A 23,906-nucleotide genomic window follows, 5' to 3' on the forward strand; every position below is an offset into this window, starting at 1 on the left:
TTTAAGCAGTGTGTGCATATGGACTGAGATTTAGAGAAAGTTAATGTTAATGGTAGTTTTTAAGAGTCACTCTGTAGTTGCAGACATAGACACTAGGTTGGTGTTACTGTGCACTGCTCACTTAAAAAGCTTCCATTTTTGGCATATAGTGTTATAACAACCTAATTTGTGAACTCTTTCCTGCTTTTTCCATTAATCTGTATTTAGAATTCAGTCTTTGAATAGAACCCCATTGTTGTGACTTAGGAATGGATACTAGTAAGTATGGAAACAATTTTTTTCATATATGCTATTTGTTGATGTAACAATTTGTTGACCTAACTATTAATATTGGTGCTGACAGTCATGGTACTACTTACAAGGTTTGGCTTGTACTTACATTTGAATAGACCAAGTTTTAGAGTTGAAAAGATTTTTAGGATTTGAAAAGATGACTAATGCTTCATTAATCAGAATATTTTGTTTATTGCATTTAGATTTTTTTCTTTTCTGCTGTTTTTGAAATGTTCATACATTTACTGTTAACCTTTACCATAATGAACTTTTTCATTCTAATTTATTAAAATTATCCCTAACAACTGATCTGAAGTCAATTTGTCAGATTTGGGGAGGTATTTATTATCCTATCTAAAAAGTCACTTTTTAAAATGGGAATTTTACAGGTTGACAAATTGTCACTTTTTTAAGCCTAAAAGATTCCTAGGTACAAAGATCAAGAGGACTAAGTTAATGACGTCTGACTTGACAAACTTCATTTATTTAATTCTGATATTTCAATTTTTGTGATGACAGTAATCAATTCATTATCAGATTTGTTTCATTTTTCCTTCCTACACATTTTTCTTAAAAAGTTAGAGAATATTCATAGCAATGCGGTATTGATGAATGAGAAGATAGATTGTTTGACCTTTATAAGGTCCCATTTGACTCTGAGATTCTACAGCTCTTCACATTTTTATCAAGCTTTCTATTTTAAGATGGTTGCTTAGAAGATGATAGAAAAAAGATCTATTAGGGGACCTTTAAAAGTAGTTTGAATATTTTTTATGTACTTCATAGTTATTTGGAGGCAAAAACACGATGAGAGTCCAGGCTTCAAGCTTCTTAACAGTGTTTTCATAGGCATAAAGGAGAAAAGTGATTAGAGGACAGTTTGTTATTTATGATAAAAATGTATGTGAGGTGCTATGAGTTGTACCTAACTTATTAGGTATAAAGGCAGATTAAATATATAGGGGAAGGAATCCCTCTGTGTGAGAGTGTGTGTGTGTGTGTGTGTGTGTGTGGTGCTAGACCTTGTGTATAATACGTAGGTGCTCTACCACAGAGCTATACCCTCAAGCACTGTAAAAATCATTTTAAGAAGTCATTTGAGTCAGTGTATTGACTTGAGACATATAATGACGTAATACTGTAACTTTCTTTCCTGGTTTCTGTATGATTTAGTTACTAAAAGGGAAGTTTGTACAAAAAGACTGCCACTTATAGATGTAACCATTGGCAGGTTATTTATATTATCTCCTAATCTGGTTCTTTTTATAGATTAAGTGAAAAAGTGTAAATGCTTAGTGTGTATGAAATGCAGTGGCACTTGGATGTTAGTATTGTTTTACAGCATATACCATCTAGCCTGATATTGGTTATTCTTAAATTCTGCTCTGATGTCTAGAGTAATTGAATTTGTAAGTTAATTGATTTGCTGTATTTATATTAGTATGTAGTCTTTAAATATTTGTTAGGGTTGCCTGAGGTAAATGTACAGATGACCAATTTTCAGAACATAAGAATATAGTCATATTAATTTACCCATATATTTGTGTGGAAACTAGTTGAATCTTCCTGTCAGTGATGTCAAATGCATTTTAAGATTTGGCAATTCCATAAGGTCACTTTATGGAGTATTAGTGATTATACTGAAAAGGTGGAATTGGGAAGAATAATCATAATTTAACTTCTACTTTAACTCTACCAGTAGCATCAGGTTGGGGCTGATGCCTATATGTACGTGTGTGTGTGTGTGTGTGTGTGTGTGTGTGTGTGTGTGTGTATACATGTTGCCTATATGATGAGTTTTTCCATATCCTAAACATATTTTTGGAAGCAAGCCGAAAATATAAACTCTTTCTTACAGTTAGCTACAGCATGAGAAGTATGAATTGGAAAAGCTTGGCAGTTACATGTGTGTATATTACATGTATTTCCTGGTTTACCTTGATTACTCCAAACAAGTTGAGTATTCCTTAATGAAATGTTTGAGTCTATAAGTGTTTTGGGTCTTGCTATATTTGCATATACATAATGAGAGATCTTGGGCGTGTGACCCATGCCTAAATATGAAATACATTTATTTCATATCATTACATATAAAGCCCAAAGATAATTTGATACAATTTCTAAATTGTTTTGTGGATGAAGCAAGGTTTTATAGTGCACAATTTATGGAATTTTCTATTTATGGTATTGTTCGAAATGGTTTTGATTTTAGAATATTTCAGATTTTTAGATCATGGATGTTTGACTTGTTCTTACATACATTTAGATATATTAGTGGCTGAGTAGCTGTGCCTATAAACTTTGTTTCTAGAGTAAAACTTACCAATTTTTTGAAACTTATTGAAGAGAAACTGGCTATGCTGTGTCCTTATCAAAAATAGTATTTTTATATTCTGTAATTTATTAAAATTACTAAGTAATATATTTTATGGCATATTCTGTAGCCTGTTAAAGTGTTCATAAAACTTGACAATATGCAGTTATGATTTGCAAAATGTGAGGCATATAATTAAAATAATCACTATTAATATATAAATATAGGATAAGACAAATAACCTTTTAAAGGAGTAAGGGAATTTTAAAGATGATTTTGTGTGCCAAGCAATCAGGTTCAAAAATCTGAGTACCATTAATCTGCCTTACTTTTGATTATGTTATAGAGTTTTGTTTAAAATTAAACTGTGTTTTCAGTTCTTGAAACATCCTTTCCTGAATTTCATTAATGATTTTTATTTTTGTACTACCTCTGGTTTAGTTTAGCCATTTATTAAAATTTGCTGCAAATATTTTTAAAGAGTGTGCTTCAAGATTTAAAGGCTCACTTACAGGTCATCAGTTCAAAATTTTAGAGGAGACTGTCTCCTCTGAATGTAGATACATACATATTGCAGGCACCATAGTTACCTATGGATATTAATTTATACCTATACTGTGAATTGTACCTATTTTCTTTAATACAGCATCCAGGAAGTTGTTTTCTTTGCAAGCCTGTTAGTTGCCTAAAATTTATTCTGCTGATTGAGATGAATAGGGAAGGGCTATTGCCTTATCAGTGGATATTCATAAACTGGAACTTAAGCCATGTGTAAAAACATGCCAGTTCATAATTAAATTAAATAGCTAAGAAATGATAGTTTAATTTTGTTTTTTTTTAAAAAAAATGTCAAACTTGTTTGTTATAAGTAGTTGACTGTTGCACCCAGTAGAGGCTCCTTAGGTTCACAGGCTAGGTTTCTTCAGAAGAAATAAAATTATAAAAAAGGAGGATGGAGGGGCTGTATAAAATTTAAAAGAGGAGGACAGAGAAGCTGTATGAATCAAGGGATCAGAGTCCCCAGCCCCTAGGCCAGGACAAGTAGTAGTCCTGACATTAAGAACTGGGTAGCACAGCAGGAAGTGAGCAGAGGTGTACAACCAAGGGAAGCTTCATCTGTCATCTGTTATGAGCAGCAGCTCCCCCTCTCTAGCTTTACTGCCTGAGCTCTACCTCTAGTCAAACAGGAGCAGCATTAGATTTTCATAGGAGTGCAAACCCTACTGAGAATTTTGCCTGGAAGGAATCCGGGTTTTACACTCCTTAGGAGAATCTAATGCTTGATGATCTGAAGTAGAGTTAAGGCAGTGATGCTAGGGTCGGGGTATATAATTATTATGTATCACAGACACACTAGAAAAAAGAAAAACAACCACCCCTCCCCATTAGTGGGGAAGTTGTTTTTCAGGAAACTGGTCTCTGGTTCCAGAAAGATTGGTGACTGCTGATATAAATCACTATTCCCAGATAGCAGTGGTCAGCAAAAGTAGGGTTTACAAGTGGATTCAAATCACAGACCCTAGGGATTTTTTTTCAAACAGTGCTAGGCCCTACTGTGTATTCACAGGATCAATAGTTTTTTCTAGAAGATTAGGGAGTGGAGCCTAAGCATTGGGATATTTGTATTTTTCTATTGAAATATTTGTATCACCTTTAGATTCTTGTCCCTGACAAGTCTGTTCATTTTTATTTACTATGTTGACCAGACAAGATCACTCTTCTGAAAGATACACTCCACTATTTTATTCACTGTTGGTATGCTTGTGTGCTTGGCATGTAGTAGACAAATTTATTTGAAGAATTTTCAGCAAAATTAAATGCAGTCTTAACTAGCATTGTAAATAGAAATATAATGTGAACTACATAACTTTGTTTTTCAAATGCTACTTTAAAGAAGAAACAAGTGAAATTAATCTTAATATGTTTAGTACAAGATAACCAAAATATGGCAGCATGCAACTGATATTAAAATTGGGATATATTACATTTTATTTCACAGTAAATATTTGCAATCCTGTGGATATTTTACAGGTAGAGATTATTTCAGTTTGGACTAGCCATTTAATGCACTCAGTAGTTGTGTATTGTGCCTGATGCCTAAAGAAATTAAGTAAAATATCCTATTTTTATTTATTTATTTTTTTTTTTTTATTGAGTTTATTGGTACATTTAGGGATACAGTACAGTTACATTCATTGTTGGGATCATCTACCTTTACATGGCAAGTCTTGATTCTCATTTTTTTCCCCTTACCTCTGCCCTCCCTTCACCCCCTCCTCCCCTCCCCATCTACAAACACTTTATTTTCATCTTTTCATTCTCTCACATTTTTTTCTTTTCCCTTTTTGTTCTTCCCCTACGTATCACACCATCCCTACACCTTTAGCTCCTTTATTTTTAAATTTTTTTGTGTAAAACTTACTATTATGTTGCAGAATCTGTTGTGGAGAACACAGGGAAAAATCTTTAAAGAGAGATGCATGCTCATGGTATTATTTCTGTCTTGGAAAGCATATATATTTTCAGTTTCAAGTATAAACTAGAAAAGGTTGATAGACCTAAAGATGTTCATTGAGATAGTTCTCCACTGATTTTTTTTTTTTTAAATTATTTTGCCCTCTTTAGTTCTGTCTTTATTCCCATTGTGTTATCTATTTGAATCTCAAGCATTTGGTGAATTAACCTTTTGGGAAGACTACAAATCTTCTTCTGTAGTATTGCAAAATTAGCTTTGTATTTAACCTAGCATGCATGTAGTTTAAACAGCTTCTGTGCTGTACATTTCACTTTAATTATGGTACATCTCACTCTGGGTTTCAGTTTTAGAAATAAAGTGGGTAAGTTTAATATACCTAGTTTATTTTTTAATGAAAAATACCACTGCTGCTATTAGGAAATCCATGACCAAGGGGCAAATATAAAAATAGGTATACAGAGCTAGGGCTCCATTTCTGTTTGAAAACACTGTTTGTAATTTAAAATGTTCTTGACTTCTAATTACTTTAATTCAAAGAAAACAAAATATTAATGTAGTGTTAGTTTTGGTAAATTTTAGTATGATAGATTTCATATAGAAACTGTTTCTGTGAATTGTCCATGGTAGATGTGATCACCATTATTAAAACATTTTATGCCATTGTTTTCAAAAATTATAAATAAAATATCTTATGTAGTCATAGGGTACTCTGGGTTCAATTAGAATTTGTTTTACAGATGTTATGGAGTCAGATTCTACTAATTTGATTTAAATTAGAGATAACCACTGATGGTTGTAAGTTCAAATTAGTACTGATGAAGTCAGACAGTAAACTGCCTAGTTTTTAAGCCTGCTTAAAGATGTTCTGGTGCTTTTTTTAAAAATGAAAAATTTGAAAATGCTTCTCAATTTCACTATTATTTAAGAGATTCAAGTGGGAGAAGGTACACAGATAACAGTTCTAACCTTGTTAAGAGTGCAGGGTTGGAACATCAGAGCATCCTTTCTCACTAACTCATGAGTTTGTTTATGTTAATAGCTGTAACAGCCACTCTAAATCTCTGCTGGTCTGCTTGTTAAAGGAGGTAAAAAATTAACACCAACAAAAACTTTAAGAAACATACACAAATGATGCACTTGTATTCAGTATCAACTGTAGCTTCCTCATTCCTACAAACAATAATGATATTGTAAATATATGATTGTCTAATGACACAATTTGACTAGTTCATAAATAGGATGAACTATAGTATTGAATTAACTGCTAGGAACTCCTATTCCTTTCAAGTTTCTGCCTTCTATATGGTGTTATGTATTAGTAAAACGGTAAAGAATTCTTTTTTTTTTTTTTAACTTTTAAAGCTGGTATAACCCCTATAGTTGACTAGTATTTGAATAGCAAAAAGAAGGCATATCAGGGCTAGAACTAGTATAGTGATATTGATGAAAACATATATTTTTAGCAGAAAATAATACCTGTGTAGATTATTGATATTCTTTTCTATACTTAAATAAAATAGGAAATAAAATTAGTAAATGAAAAGATTATTTTTATGTTTTTCAACCCAAACCCTTTTAGATTTTTTTAAAGGAGTCAGCAATTACAGTGGCTCTTTTGAAGCCATACATTGATTATCAAAACATATATTCCATGTTTATTAAAGGATGTGGGCATTGATAACTTTTTGTTATATTTACTGTAGTTGTCTAATATATAGTATATGGTTGTTTAATTATATAAATAGCTGGTGAAATTTGTCTGTAGCATCCCCAAAAGTCTATTGTTCCTGGAAAACTTTAGTTCTGACAGTGTATGTTAAAATATAAAAACATCTGAAGTTTCCTAAGAATGTTTTTTTCTTTGATGATAGTGCTGTTGCTTTGCTGCCCTCTACAGTCATCTAATATAGTCACCCTAGATTTTTCTCCTACCAGATGATTAGAATAGTACTTCCTTTGACCTGCAAGCTTTAAATTTGGGAAATGAGTTTAAGTAATACTGTTAAAACATGGTAAAATGCAGATCGTTGATCTGTTATGCAAGAAATAAAAGGCTTAGAAATTGGTTCTGGGGAGCCAGACTGCCAAGGAGACAGTACTAAGAGACTATCAAGCATCCATCAGGAAATAGGTGATAGAGCTTCACCATGTATGTGGTGTGTAGAGAATGCAATAGTGGCTGCTTTCAAGCTTATAAAACCAGTGCATGAAAGAACTCACACACATGCACATGGATACACACACACAACATACCAAGTCATATATGACTTATAAAAAGATCCGGCTGGACTAGTCAAGGAAAGCTATTAAAAGAGATTAAACTTTTGAGATATGCCTTCAAGAATAGGTATAATTCATCTGAGTACAACTAGGTTATTTCAAGCCGGGGAGAGAGTATATTTAAAAAAAGTATTTTTTATGCAAAAAGGCCTGATGGGCTTTTTGGGCTTTGCCATTAGAAAATATAAAATCTGAATGATGGGAGATATGAATTAGAAGGTGTGTGTGTGTGTGTGTGTGTGTGTGTGTGTGTGTGTGTTTTAAATCTAGTTACTTAATTTTTCTGCCTGTTTCATCTCTTGTAGAATTGGCCAAGTAATCCAGTACTTCCATCACAGAATTGCTGTGAACATTAAATTGCAATAAAGGGCTCTCCAAATACAACTTGAGTATACTGTTTTATGTTAGAAATGTGAACAGTATTTTGGGATTATGAAAGGAGAGCAGTTTAAATGGAGGTGAAGAAAGACTTAAAAGGAGCTAATTTTCTGGCTGAACCTTGAAGAATTCAGATTTCCATTTGAAAGGCAACTTCATGAAAAAGAGGGCATTACAAGATGAAAAGAGCACTGGGATGTGGAAATCCTAACCCCTTTCTGAGGAGGTTAGATTCTGGTATAGTGGGCAGCACAGCCCAGGTGACTACTGAGTCAACTCTCTGATTTGAGAATATTGTATAGTTCTGGTAGCAATGTTAATGATATATTGGCACTGTGAAGACAGGTGAAAGGGGAACTTGGAATGGTCCAAGGGAAGAAAGGTTTACAGGCTATTTGGTAGAGGGATTTGAGAGGAGAAATAGATCTGAGAAATAAATTTGATAGTGTTTGGATGTCGTTGTGAATGGAGAAAATGTTAGATATGAACTGACTTGGATTTTTCCCGTGAATGATTAGGAAAGAATTGTGAAGCATTTGATTAACCAGTCCACTAATTCTTTGGAGGCATTTTAATTTTGTTGCCTTAAGGGTATGTTTTTGAACCTGTAATTAGAAGAAAAAAATGGGGATAGGATATAAAATTGGGATTTATCAGGATAGAGGTGTTTGGATGAATTCTGAGAGAAAGAAGAGGACAGAAGAAAAGGAGCAGAAGAAAAGGAAAAAGCCTGGGATAGTGAGGAGAGGGTAGGAACATTTGTAAGATTGAGGTATTTTGATTAGATACGTTGTTGGAGGGAGGAAGAGAATAAAATCTGGAAAATACTTGACAAATACTGTAAGTTTAGTAAAAATCAAATCTCAAGGAATTAACAAATGAAGTACTAGTGAAGAAATAGTAATAGGGTAATGCCTATTCTTGGGAAAGATGAGAAAGAAATATTAGGGGGAATAATATATCATTTACTACTAACTTAATGTTTGTGTCCTCTCCATTCATATATTAAACTTCTAGCCCCCAATGTTATGGCACTCTTTCTCTGCTATGTGAAGATAAAGCAAGAAAGAAACCATCTGCCAAGCAGAGAGACCTTACTAGGAACCTGAGTGTGCTGATACCTTTGTTTCAAAGATAGCTATAGAGCTATGAGAATTAAGGTCTGTTTAAGCCCCCCCCCAAACTGTGGTATTTTGTTATAGCACTCCCAGCTAAGACAACAGTCAAGGTTCTTAGTTAACATCAGAAACTTGACTCTAGTTAGTAAAATTAGTAAAGGATATTGTACGGTTCAGCTATGGAAGTAAAGAAACAGGGGTCTAAGCAGTCATCTGGAACTTACCCAGAACCACAGCCAACATACCATTGAAGGACAGTCTATCCTGATCATTACTTGTTGCCCCTTACATTACACATTGTAAATTTTATCTTTGTGTTGACTTAGCTCTTAAAAACTGGATGCTGTTTTTGCCATAGCCCAAGAACATGCATTGTTTATAGGTGTCTGCTATAGAAAGTTGAAAAGCCTTTTCTTTTTAATGGTAAGAATTCTGTGTCTTTGAGAAAGGAGTGAGGAGAGCCCTATGATTTGACATGGTCCAGGAACAGAAAATAGGCAGGAACATTAAAAGCGTAGGTAGGAGAAGCTAATCTTAATATGAGAGTCCCTCATATTTTATAAGGAAAATTCAATTAGGTATAGATTTGAGAGGGAGGTTACAGAGAGGCTTTGACCTTTTGAGATTTATTTGAGAATAAGTGAATATTAAGTTACATTAGGATTTATGATAGAACTTTTAATTGATAAAAAAAAATCAACTAAAAGTGAATTAAATGATGAGTCAGCATTCAAAGCATAAGTATACCATGAATTTATAAAATGTATATGATGGTATAGACATAATAGTGAATTTGTTTGTGGCATTTAATATTTAATTGAGCGCTGAATCTACTAGATATTGCTCTAAGTACTATGAAAGGATAAAATATTTATTAGCTAGCTGATAAAAAAAAAAATGTTCTTGGGCCGGAAATTTAACTCAGTGTTTCTGCAGCCTGCTTCACAAGCACAAGGTCCCGAGTTCGATCTCTGGTACCAAAAATAAACAAACAAAATATGGTTTTGGGAACTAATTGCATTTATATATTGAAGGAAGTACACTAGATAGATTACTGAGTGCCTTTTGATTATCACATTACAGGATATCTGACAGTTGGAAACAAAAGAAATATAAGGAAAGTAGTATGTAAGAAATAGTGATTATAAGCCATACATTCTAGATATATTTATTAAGGTAAAAAATCAAGATGGCAGTAGTAGGAATGAAAGGGATATGTTTAAAAATAGATTATTATAGGGTCGGGGGTTTAGCTCAGTGGTGCTGCTGCCTGCCTTGAAAGCTCAAGGACCTGAATTCAATCCACAGTACTACCAAAAAAAAAAAAAGATGATTATAAGACAAAATAATATGTCTTGGTGATCCCAGAATTTGAGAAATGGGTGGGAGGAGACTAAATTTGGATGCTTTCATTGGGCAAATGAAAGAATAATGTAACATTTGTTGAATTCGGAAGTTGAGATAAGAATTAAATATTATATAGAAGGGTATATTATTTTCTGTGGCTGCCATATCAGAGTACCAAAAAAAAGGTAGCTTAACACAACAAAAGTATGTTTTTTTATAGTTCTAGAGGATAGAATTTGGAAACCAGTTCGTCAGCAGGGCTGTCTTCCCTCTTATGACTTTGGATAGAATCCTTCCTTCCCTCTTCCTAGTTTCTGGTATGTGCTGTCAATCCGTGATATTCTTGGTTTACAGCTGCATCCCAATAGTATCTGCCTCTGTCATCATGCGATATTCTCTTTATATCTCTCATGACATTTTGCTTTTATAAATGAGCAACAGTCATACTGACTTAAGGGCCTCACACTGCTCCTGTGTTTCCTCATCTTAAATTACATCGAATTGCATCTGCAACTGTACTATTTCCAAATAAGGTTCTATTTACATGTATTGGAAGTTAAGGCTTCACCTTATCTTTTTTGGGGAGGCTACAATTCATGCTATAACAAAAGGATGATAATTTTTGTTTTGTTTGTATTAACTGTGAGATTCAGGGCTTAATTCAAGTCAAAAGGCCAAATAAATAGAGCATTTTGAAGATAGGAAGTGTGAGCTGGTTTGGACAGAGTTGAGACAGATTCATGAAATAGTAAATCTTTTATATTAATTCCTGTATGAAATGTACAATCCCATGAACTACGCATTAGAAAGTGAGTACAGTGTATCTATGAAACTATGATCCATGACAAGAAATAAAACATCACCAGAGAAATTCCTCTCAAACTTAAATTTTTCTCAGAAATAACTACAATTTCCTCTTTTAACACTATAAACTGATTTATTTTACCTGGTTTTGTTTGTTTGTTTGTTTGTTTGAGACAGGATCTCACTATGTAGTTGAGAACTGGAACTCACTATGTAGCCCAGGTTGGTCTCGAACTCGTAGCGATCCTCCTGCCTCAGCCTCCCTAGTGCTGGGATTACAGGCATGTGCCACCACTCCTGGCTGTTTTACCTCTTTTTGAACTTTGTATAATACTTCTTTGCTGACATTGTGGAATTTATCCATGTTATTGCATGTAGCATTTTTTAAACCACTATACAGTGTTATATTCCATGATTATTTCATGATGGTTTTAACATTGGACGGAATTTGGGTTCTTGTTACCTTGAGGCTTTTACGAATAGTATGCTCATGTGCACATCATTGTGCTTGTCTTTTGGTGGTAGAAGTGCTATTTAATTTTATGTATTTTTCCAGTGTTTTTAACAATTTATATTCTCATCCATAGTGCATAAGAGTTACAGTTGATTTATATCCATACTAGCTCTTTGTAATGTCACTATTTTCCTTTTATCCATTCTGATCAATGTGTGGTGGTATAGCATTGTGATTTTACTTTGTATTTCCCAAATGACTGGAGGTCTGAGGATCATGGATTACTTAAATATTCTGTGTTTTGAAGTACCTGTTCATTCTTTGTATTTTTATTCAATTGGGTTTTGGGTTTTTCTGTGAGTGAGGTATTTTTTCTTTTTCTTTTTTTTTTTTTTGTCTTTGTAAGGATATGTAGGTGTTGTTTATGTATGTTAGGTTATTGATCCTTTCTTATATCTAATGCAAAAATCTTCAACTGAACTTTTTACTCTATTAATGATGTCTTGATGAGTAGAAGTTATGTAAGGTCTATCTAAATAGTCAAACTAGTCTTTTTCTTTATATCATTCTTTGTGTCTTGTTTACAAAGTTTTTTTAGCACATCATGAAAGATGTTTTTCTTAGAAGACTTATTACTTTGTCTTTAGTAGGACGCACTTAGAATTTATTTTTATGATTATATGTGGTCTAGTATATGTTTTTTCTCTTTACTGTCCAGTCACCATATATGGAAAAGATCTTCTACTGTGCAACATTGCCTTTATAATAAACCAAGTTGACTCTATATGTGTGAACTTTATTTTACTTTGTTCCATTAGACCATATTTCCTATCTTTGTACAAATATCACAATGTTTCTTTGTAGTTTTAAAAACTTTCTAACTTTCCTGTGTTGAAAGTTTTCAGTAAATATAAACTTCATGTTAAACCTAACGTAATTTACTTGAATATAGATTTATTTTGTTATTTGATTTGTTGATGTAAATTATATTTATAAAATATTTTCTATTCCTTTGCAAGCACGTATAATTAATATTGGTATTGTGGTCTCAGGTATAAGGACCTTGTTTAACTTCACTTATTTCTAATATAGTACTTTGTAATGAAAACCTAATTCTCTCTAATCCTTATACTTTTGTTTCCTTTTTCTTTGCTTTATTGTATTGGTAGAACAGGACTCCAATATGGTGTTGAGTTAAAGTATTGGCTGATAGCATTGTTCATAATATCTGAAGTTAAAAGTATTCCTCATCTCAAAGTTTAATGTTTGTTTGGTGTTTTGTTTTTATTAGAAACTTATCATATCACAAGTTTCTTTATTCCTAGTTTGCTAAGAATTTTTGCTATGATGAGGTGTTAAATATTCTCAAATGCTTTGTCTTAAAGATGATCATGTGACCCCCCCTTTATAAAGTGGTGGTGAATTAGATTTAAAATATGAAACTCTTCTTTTTTGGGGTTTTTGGAATAATCCCAGTTTAGTTTTGAGGAATATATCCTTTATTATTTTAGTGATTTGATGTTACTACTTTCTTTTCATTTATGTTTATGTATGTTTATGAATTAAATTGGCTTATAATTTTCTTTTTTAATAAAACTTTTGGTCAAGTTTTGATATCAAGGCTCTGTGAGGCTCATTAAAAATTCAAAAGTGTTACATCTTTTTGTATCTTGTTTCAAACTTTAAGATTTGTTTTTATTTTATTTTACTTTATTTTTTCATTACTGGTATAAGCAAAACCATCTGGGGCTAGAGGGCATTTTAAATTACTGTATAGTATTAGGTTTTCTTTACTGTGTATGTTTTGATACATTGCATCATTGTAGGAATTTGTCAATTTTATGATTTCAAACCTGTTAACATGAAATTGTTAAAGATATCCTCTTATTATCTATTTAATGTCCAGAAAATCTGTAATGACCTCATCTTTTTCACTGTCATATTGATATTTTCTTTTGTTTCCTAGATAAGTCATCAATTTTATTAGACTTTTCCAAGAACCCACTTTTAATTCATTGATCTCATGTTTTCTAGTTCACTTTCTGTTTCATTTTATTTGTCTTGAAGGGAGTTAATTCCAATTCTTTGTTGAGTTTTGGAGGTTACTCATTTTCATCTGTTATCGTTTCTCATTTGAGCTATATGTTTTGCTGTATGACTTTTATATATATTCAATTCAGAGCATTTTAAAATTTATGTATGATCTTTCTGGCTCATGGATTATTTCAAATAGTATTTCTTTATGTAGATACAGAGGCAAGTTGTTCTTTTTGATTTTTATAATTATATTTTGTTAAGGAACTCTATAATTCGGTTTAGGCCCATTGGCAATTTTATATAAAACTGGAAAAAAAATGTACATGATTTTGTTGTGTGATGTGTCTCTCTTTTCTCTCTTTTTATATGGACACCAGTTAGATTAACTTTATTGTATTGTTTAGATTTTTTTATCTTGTCTGATTTTTTTCTTGTTTCAGTTAAAGAGTATATTAAAATCATTTGCCAAGATGTGGATTTGCTTATTACTATTATTATTTTTACTTACAATTTTGTGAGCTTTTGCTCTGTGGTTTGTGGTTAGATTATGGAGTATAATAAAATTTGGAAATATTACTTCTTCCTGGGACTTGACTCATTATAAAATAGCCCTCTGTTGTTAACATTACTTCTTACATTAAAGACTATGTTGATTTTAGTATTGCCACATTTAGGTTTATTTTGGCTAGTATTTTTATCATTTTCCCAGCCTTTCAGTCTTTCTTTGTCCTTACATTTAAGGCATGGGTTTTGTAGATGTACTTTTAAAAATTTAATCCTTTAGGTTTTGTCTTTTGTGTGATATATTATGGTGTTTAACGTATTTATATAACTATACATATGTGAGTTATTGTACCTTTTGCTCTCTGGTTGTCCATATGTTGTTTCAATTTATTCATCTATCTATTGCCTTTCTTTGTATTATTTTAAATAAAATTTCCCTCCTTTCAAATTGTTAATGTTAAATTCTTTCACTGTATTCACTTTGTGGCTATTATAGAGAGAGTATGCATTCTTGATAGGTTCAAAGAAACTAGACTTTAAGGCAAAAAATAATGCTAGAGAGAGGAGATCATTTAGATCCAAAGGGATCCCAGGACCTTACAGCAGGTACCAAAATGTTAGATGTTTAAGTAAGTCTCTTATAAAATGGTATAGTATTTGCATATAACTTACACTTCATACACACATATTTTAAATCATCTCTTCAATTATTTATAATTCCTAATACAGTGTAGACACTATCAATAGTAGTTATATCTCTTAGGGGATAATGACAAGAAAAAAGTCTATACATGTTTAATACAGCCTTTTAAAAATTTTTTTAATTGAGTTTATTGGTACATTCTAGGTATATAGTACAGTTACATGCATTTTTGGGATCTTGTACCTTTACATGACAGGTCTTGGTTCTCATTTTTTCCCCTTTTCCCTGCCCTCCCTTCACCCCCTCCTCCTCTCCCCATTTACAAACACTTTATTTCCATTTTTTCATTTTCTCATCTTTTTTTCTTTTCCCTTATTACCTTTCCCCTACTCTTCCCACTTTCACTAAACCTTTAGCTCTTTTCTTCCTATTTCACATTGCCTTTTTTTTTTTTAACCCATACCTATTTGAATCAGTAGATACTGTACCATTTTATCTGGAGTGCTGACAGTAAATGTACTATTATTTTCCAGACAATATTGGACCCATCAGACACTTCTAACTGTATTTATCTCCATCATTACTACTACTGTTGTGTCCAATAAGACATTTCATTGTTTTATACGGTAAATGATTATTTACTCTGTAAATAATTTTTATAATAAGATTTGTCTGTTTACTCTGTAAAATACTCCATATTTTTAAATGTCTCTGACATCATCATTTCTGTTTCTGCATTTCTTCTTGGCAAATTAAGTTTCCATCTGGGGTTCTATTTCTCCTTCTGCCTGAGGAGCATCTTTTGTATTTTCTGTATTGCAAGTTTGTTAATTAAAAATTTATCTGAAATTTTTGTTTTTCTTTCTTTTACAATATGTAAAAGCTTATTGATACAATAATATAATTTCATTAGAGTTCTGCATCTATCACTATAGTCAGTTTTATCATTGCTAAAAAAGCATTTGTTTCCCATTTCACTTCAGCCCTCCAAACCCTCAAAACTCCTAAATTTGCTTTGTGTCTAAAAAAACAAATACTATTAAAAGACAATTCTCAAATTACCCTATAGATTCAATACAATTCTCTACTAAATTCAACCTTAATATGAAAAGGAAAGGAAGTGAGAAGAGCAAAACAAACTTTTAGAACAAGGTTATTGGACTAACACTGCCCAGTTTCAAAACTGTCATAAAAATGTCTTATCATAAAGATGCTGTAAAATCTAAAGTATTTTTTGTCTTTTTTTTCCATGTAGTATAGTTTTTCAAGGTTCATCTATGTTTTATTTCACTTTGATACTTACCCTGAAGTGAAATTTTCAAGTCCTTTTGTAAGTACATTTAGTCTTTTGAGAAACTTCTAGACTGATTTACAGAGGGGCATGACTTTCCCTTTGTACCAATAGCATACAAGACTTCACTACATCCTTATAAAATTTACCTTTCTTGTCTGTCTTTGATTATAACCATCACAATGAGTAATAAATGATATATCGTTATTTAGATTTGCATTTCTCGGATGGCTTATGGTGTTGAGCAATTTTTCATTTGTTTATTCACCACTTATTGTATCTTTGAATATACTTCTGTTCACATCCATTGCCCATATTTCAGCAGGTTTTTCTTTTGATTTTCTAGTAACTCATACAAGTGATCTGCATGTATTTTATTTTATTCATTGGATTATATTTTCCATTTTAGCACAAAAGTTTAATTTTGACGAAAACCAATTTCTTTGGCTGTCCCTGTCTCTCTATCTGTCCTTGTTCCTCTCCTCTCCTGCTTCCTCTTTCCTTCTCTCTTTTATCCCTTTTTTGCTTATACTTTTGGTATCATATCTAAGAAGGTTTTGACTAACAAGTTTATGAAGATTTACTACTGTATTTTCTTTTAGGACTTTGTATTTTTTTTCTCTTTACATTTATGTGTATGATCTATTTTGATTCAGTGTTTTGTTATGGTATGAAGAAGTGGTCTGACTTCATTTGTTTTGGAATGTTGGCACTGCAGGGACCTAGTATTACAGTTTTTTCCCCCATTAAGTTTATTGGTACATTTTAGGTATAAAAATACAGTTATCTTTATCATTAGGAACTTGTACCTCTACATGATGTGTCTTGGTTCTTATTTTTTACCCATGCCCCTTCCACCCTTTCACCCCTCCCTATTTACAGAGGCTTTGTTTCCATTTATTCCCTTTCTCATATTTTTTCCTTTCCCCTACCCCTCCCACTTCTCTTCCCCTTTAAATCTTTTCTATTTCACATTTCTAACTATTAGATTATTGTGGTTTTACAGAGTCTTGAAATTGGGCAGTGTTAGTCCCTTGACTCTGTTCTAAAAGTTTGTTTTGCTCTTATTTCCTTTCCTTTTAATATTAAGATTGAATTTAGTAGAGAATTGTATTGAATCTATAGGGTAATTTGAGAATTGTCTTTCAGTAGTATTTTTTCATTCAAAAATATGGGTTAATTTTCTATTTAGATTTTCTTTAATAACTTTTAACACTTTCATAGTTTTCAGTGTTTAACTGATGTTATTAATAAAATTATTTTCTTAATTTTCACTTTTAAGATTATTCATTGCTAGTTTATAGAAATGTAACTGAATTTTCTGGATTGATTTTATATCTGGCAACCTTGATGTGCTGGGCACTGTTATGCTTTAGATCTAAAATGTCCCCCCCAACCCAAAGTGTTATGAAGGCAGAGGTGGGGCATTTGGAAGGTGATTCACCAGTGGTTTAACCCATTGTTGTGTTCACAGCTGAATGTATTGTTAGGAGATGAGGCCTGGTTGGAAGAGGGGGCATGACCTGGAAGGGTTTATTTTTGTCCCTGGCTCCTTCCTTTTTTTCTTAGGTCTCTGCTTCCTGGCTGCCATAGATTGAGCAGATTTGCCTTGGCCTACCCTTTTTCACCGTGCCTTTCCTGCCTTGGAATCATCTAGCTGTGAACTCTACTATGAACAAAAATAAACCTTTTTTTCCTTTAAGTTGTAGTGTGGGATAATTAGTCCTAGTGACAGGAAAGTGACTAATAAAGTCACCTTTTCATTGCTGGGCCAAAATACCTTATATGTGCACTTAAATGAGGAGAGGTTTATATTCACTGTTTCAGAACCAGAGTGGAAAGGGTTAGAGACCAGATATAGTCCCCAAGCCCATGCCCCATGATTCAGACATATAAACAACCAAAAGTGTACTTTCCTAATATACTAGGTATCTGTCAAGCCAGTCAAGTTGGCAATCAAGATTAATTATCACACTTGAACTCTTTTATCCTAATAGTCTCTTTTTCCTGCAGTATTCCTGCAGTACCATCTCATGTTCAGAACTATGTACATGTTAACAGAGAAATACCATTCATCGTAGAGCATATGTAGAAGGGTGTATTTGGAACTGAGAAGCAATAAGTTGATAATGCATACATCCCAGTAGTGTAAAAGTATCTGTGTTAATGCTTTCTTAGAAACTTTGAGAATTGTACATGATTCAAGTAAATATCTTTTACGTTAAAAATTTAGAAAGTGCACGGAATATGGAAACAATAGAAATAATTCATTTTCTATTGCTACTTTTTTGAGTATAGTAATTTATATTGCTCTCTCATACATGAGGTGCTTACTGCTTTAGCACATCAAATTATGACATCATATTTCATTAAATATAAACTTGCCGGTTAAAAGATAGTATCATTTCTGTACCTCAAAGAAAAAAACCCAATGACAATATTTTCTTATCACTTAGAATGTGTATTTTATATGTATTGCCTTATTCTATACTTATTGGACTTTTATAATACTTATAAATATTTTACCTATAGGTTTAGATTTGTTGAAAAATATGAATGGAAGTGTTTAAGATATTTCTGTTCTTCACTTTTGAGTTTTATTTTTTGCCTGTGTCATGATTTTATTTAGTGCTATGATGCATTCTGTGATGATATATCTTCCTTAAGAGACATATTGGAGGGTCTTCAAGACCCTCACATTCAGTAATTCTTTGGGACTTAGCATATTGTCCTAGTCAGTGCTGTGATTTATTACAACAAAAGAATATAAGCACTGCTAGCAAAGGATCATGAGGTATCTGAGGAAAACCAGGCATAAGCTTCAGAGTCCCATAGGATGCACATAATTCAAGTTGTGACAGTGCATGTAAAATATTGCCAACCAAAGAAGCTGTTTAGAGATTCTTTGCACAGGGATTTTAATTGGGAGCTTATTGTAAAGACTTTTTTTTTTTTTGCCTAGTACATTCCCAAATTCCAGACTCCCAGAAGTAAAGTAGGTATTCACCAAGATGCATATTGTTCGTTAAACAATTTAGACTTAGTGCATCACTATTACCAGATAATGGTAGCAACCCTTCCAAAATCTGAGCATCCACCCTGATGCCACTCAAGAGCCAATCTTGAAAGAAGACTTTTTCAAGGATAGAAATTTAGGCTTTTTATGTTAACTGTCATAGTAAAAGACCATCACTTCTGAGACTTCTTATAAATCTTCTGTTATTGATGAGTTTCACAGATTTCATTCTGGTACTCTCTTGATCAGAAGGAATTACTGGAATAAATTATTTGTTGACTTACAGGTCATAGAATTGCATACTGGCTCCCATTCCATCAAAAATTATAATCACATTTATATATGCTCAGGCCATCTATCTCCCTACTTTACAGATGTAGAGAATGATTATCTCTGTCTTGGTGTCAATAAAAAAGTAACCTTACATTATTTTTGTATAGTGATATTGCTTGGTACATTGAATGCTATATTGAATTCAAGAATTTAACTAGATTCAAAATGTAAGAACATTTGCTGTGCTGTTGAGATGCTTTATGGAAATTAGGGTAGAACAAGTGTGGTGGGATTATAGTATAAATTTTCAGGGTCAACCTTTGACTCTTTTATACAAAATGCAGATGAAACAAATTGTCTGATAGTGCTGAAAAGGACTCTAGACATAAAATTTTCTTTTCCTTTTCTTTAAAACAATTATGTTCACTAAAGTAAAGTTTTTGTTATGGAAGCTCTAAGCCATGGCCTTTGAGTTAGAAATGGAGAAAAACTTGAAAAACCACTGTTGTAGTCCAGATTTTTCCTTTTCTAGGTGAAGAATTTGAGGACTACTGAGGTTGTAATTCTGTTTCTTTGGTTTTAATCGTAAAACTTTTCTCTGGATTTGGAATGGAGAAGAGAAAATATTTTCAAATCAGCAGTGATTCTGGGACTTTACGCAGTCTGTAAATCCAAATGTTTGCATTGCTTCTATTCATATTTCTTATTCTTGGTATTATTTTATGCATGATATAGCAGTCTCCTGTATTAGTTTCCTAGGGCTGCTATAACAAATTACTATAAATTTTGGCTTAAAATAAATTTGTTCTTTCACATTTCTGGAATGATGAAATCCAAAATCAGGCTGTTGTCAGGGCCTTGTTCCTGAAAGAGGCTCCTAAGGGGAGATTTCCTTCTTTGTTTTTTCTGGCTTTTGGTGAATATAACTCCAGGCCTTCATTGTGTTTTTTACATGGCTTTCTTCTCTGTTTCTTCTTTGTATATTTCTTATGGGGACACTGGCCATTGGATTTAAGCCTACCTGCATAATCCAAGGTGATTTAATTCTGAGACTCTTAGATAGATTTGTTACATCTACAAAGATCTTTTTTCAAGTAAGGTCACCGTCACACTTTCATATCTCCTAATTGCTCTTTCTACATCTGTGCTTTCTTTTTTGTGTATAGCATGTAAAATGCTAGATGAGTATCCTGACACACCTGCTAATTTGCTTGACTGTTTTCATCTTATATTTTCTATTTCCCTTCATGTTCATTTAGTTTTCCAGATTATGCTTCCTTTTTTTTTGTCCTTCTCTAACATAATGACCCACCCATACAGATGAGTTGTTAAGTTAATTATATTTTTTTTTGAAAGGTTATCAAGCTGTGTTAAGAATTTGCCTTTCTGGATTTATCTCTTTTTACCTTGTTTCTGATATTTGGATATTTCTGACACCTTTGAACTGTTGATATTTTCTTTATCTGTAGCTTTGCATTTTATTCCTTTAATGCCTTTTCCCTGCTCTGAAAAAAAAAAAAAAAAAACTCTTCTCACCTATATTCCTTTTCAGTGCCTATTCTCATGTATTCCTTTAATGCCTTTTCCCTGCTCGAAAAAAAAAAAAAAAAAAAAAACTCTTCTCACCTATATTCCTTTTCAGTGCCACTATTCTCATGCAATCACTAGCTGTGACATAGTTGAAGGAAAATTTCACTTTATACATATGGTTTTCCTGTTCTACATTTCTGTCATTTCCTTTCTCAAGTCTCTTTATTACCTTTATACTCTTAGCTAGAATAGCTGTTATAAGGGTGCTATATCCCATTTTGCCCTGCCATGTCTGGACTTACAACTTTTACGCTGGTGTAATTATTGTTCTTCTACTGTTAATAATTCAGGAGAAAGTGTCACTCCCAGCCTTCTAGTTATGCCAAGTTTGTGTTCCCCAAAATTGAAAAATGAATTCTAAGGAACAACACAGGTTAAGAGTAGCAAAGAGTTATTGAGAGAAAACTCCTGAGAGACAGGAGGGGACCCAAAAGTGGGTTTCTACACAGGCCACTTCTCTGAGAATGTTTTACAAAACAAGATCACATGATGGATACAAAATCATGAGATGAGTACAGTATGGGACAAACTATATTCAACCAATAAGATTATAAGTATAGTTGCTTAGCTACTACAATAGGGAAGCAGTTCACATAGCAAAGGTACCTGGAAAAGAACCAAGTCATTTATAGGAAGAGATGGGTCTGGATACTTCGGTCATCCACTTGGGTGACTGATGTCTAGGTGAACTTCACTGGACCAGGTGATGCCAGTTATATAGTATAATCTCAAATTATTGCTTATTCTTCAGGAAGGCAAGTAGGCCTGGTCATTCTATCTTTATCTTGAGGCCTGGCCTTTGACAGATGTGCCTCCAGAGACAGTTGTGATGTGTACTTATCTTTCTTCACTCCCTCCCTCCAGGGCCTAACCCTGTCTGACCAACTATAATATTTCTGATGTTCTGCCACTCTACTTTCATTGTAAGCAGTATTTTAGCTTGGATAACAAATTATGCGGTCACTACCTGTAACACTTACGGCTTTGTATGTGATTATTTATTCTATACTCTTTGCTCTTTAGATGTCTTAGGCTATACTGCTCTCTACCATATAAAGTATAAAACATAGTACTTATAAGGTATTAAGTACATAGTACTAAATATTTAGTGAATGGAATTCCATAAATTTTTAGACTCTAAATTTGTGCTGTATATACATCCTGTGTTTTGTCCATATTAACTCACTCCATTTCCTACCAAGATTTGTCTTAGAATATCTAATCCCTTGCGCCAGTATTTTTAAATATAGTAGTCTTTCAATACCTTAATTCTAGACCATTTCAGTTCTGCACATATTCTCTACTCAACCTCCTAACCCCTGGTGATACTGGGAGTGAGTGGGAGACAAATAACCGTGCAAATCTTTGCCATTATAGAATCAGGTTTTAGTTTTCTCTGAGGCTTCAACAATTCTTGCAATTATTCCTGGTGCTTAACAAGTGCCTGCTCCTAAACTTGTTTATAAGTTGATAATAGTCCCATTTTATAGGCGATAAAACTGGCTGAAGTACTTACTCAATTATACTGGCAAGAACTCAGAGATCTGTGTGTTCTTAAATATAGGTTAATGTGGCTTGAAAGTTCATACTTATTTATTCTACTCTCATCCACAGTCTCCCCTTTCCACCCTTGAAGTACTGGGGTTTGAACCTAGCGCCTTCTCACTGAGCCATATCCCCAGCCCTTTGTTTTTTTTTTTTTTGTTTTTTTTTTTTTTTAATTTTATTGAGTTTATTGGTACATGTTAGGGATACAGTACAGTTACATTCATTGTTGGGATCATGTACCTTTACATGGCAAGTCTTGATTCTCATTTTTTCCCCTTACCTCTGCCCTCCCCTCATCCCCCCCTCCCCCATCTACAAACACTTTATTTTCATCTTTTCATTCTCTCACATTTTTTTCTTTTCCCTTTTTGTTCTTCCCCTACGCATCACACCTTCCCTACACCTTTAGCTCCTTTCTTCAAATTTCTAAATGTCAGTAATCTTATTAGAATCTTATGCATTGTTGCAGAATATTCACACCAGGGAAACTATTTGGTATTTACACATGTGTGACTTATTTATTTCATTTAGGAGTATATCTTCAATATGTATCCATTTTCCTATGAATGAATCTATTCTCTCGCTCTTTATGGCTGAGTAATACTCCATTTTATAGAAAAACCACAACTTCTTTATCCAGTTTCCAACGGATGGGCAAATAGGCTGTTTCCAAGATTTAGCTATTACAAACTGTGCCTCTAGAGAGATGGGTGTACATACTTCTCTGTGATATGATTCTTTTAGTTCTTTTGGAAAGATACCCAGCAGAGGGATGGCTGGGTCAAATGGAACCTCCAGTCCAAGCTCTTTGAGGTATCTCCATATTGATTTCCATAGTGGTTGCACTAGTCTGCACTCCCACCAACAATGGAGGAGGGTTCTTTGTTTTTTTAGTGTCTTGCTAAGTTGCCTAGGCTGGACTTGAACTTACTATCCTCCTATTTCAGCCTCTGAAAGGAGTGCTGGCGTTTTAGGTTTGTGCCACCATGCCCAGTTTCATTCAGTTGTAAGGCTCATTCTTAGGTCTGAAAAGTATACTACTAAACAAGAGGCCCACACATACCTACTTAGAGAATAATGAGTTTCAAATTTTAAACAATATGTTTAAAATTTTTGGCATTTGTGCATGTTGACATATGTGTATATGTGATTACCTGAATTATTATAGAAAACTTTATTTTTATGAGAATTGATAGTAGGTATTATATAAGCACTAGTTTTTATAGCGTCACCTTATTCTTACAATAAAAGTTACATGTTGATAGACTTCTTTAAATTTCTAAATAATAATTTCAGTACTTAAAAATGCTAATAGCAGTTCAGAATGAAGTGGGAATCAAAAGAACACATTCTTAATTGCCATCTTGCTTATGTGTTTCACCTTTTGTAGAAGCAATGTTGTCTTTGGAACTGTAGTTCACTCCACCTTATTTTGAAAATCATTGAGCTTTTGAATGTCCTGATTAGTAACCTTGAAAGTTTTTTCTTTCTGTGAAACCTTAGATTTTTTTTTTACATGTAATGTGATTATTATGAGTTTGGAAAAAGGGGCTTTTCAAA

The 23,906-nt window shown here is 33.0% G+C and overlaps 1 protein-coding gene across 3 annotated transcripts in view; it reads left to right on the forward strand.

Moving 5' to 3' along the window:
- Positions 1 to 207: 207 nt before the first annotated feature.
- Positions 208 to 23,906, forward strand: part of Nectin3 (nectin cell adhesion molecule 3) — a 130,111-nt gene continuing 106,412 nt past the window's right edge. For all 3 annotated transcript variants that reach the window (XM_033768080.1, XM_033768081.1, XM_033768079.1), the window contains exon 1: positions 208 to 258. In XM_033768080.1, the coding sequence (XP_033623971.1) occupies positions 249 to 258 (10 nt within the window). In that variant the 5' untranslated portion in view covers positions 208 to 248. The remainder of the gene's footprint in view (positions 259 to 23,906) is intronic.

Source organism: Fukomys damarensis, unplaced genomic scaffold (assembly GCF_012274545.1).
Source record: "Fukomys damarensis isolate Sample0158 unplaced genomic scaffold, DMR_v1.0_HiC HiC_scaffold_24, whole genome shotgun sequence".
In the NCBI taxonomy this organism is placed as follows: Eukaryota; Metazoa; Chordata; class Mammalia; order Rodentia; family Bathyergidae; genus Fukomys; species Fukomys damarensis.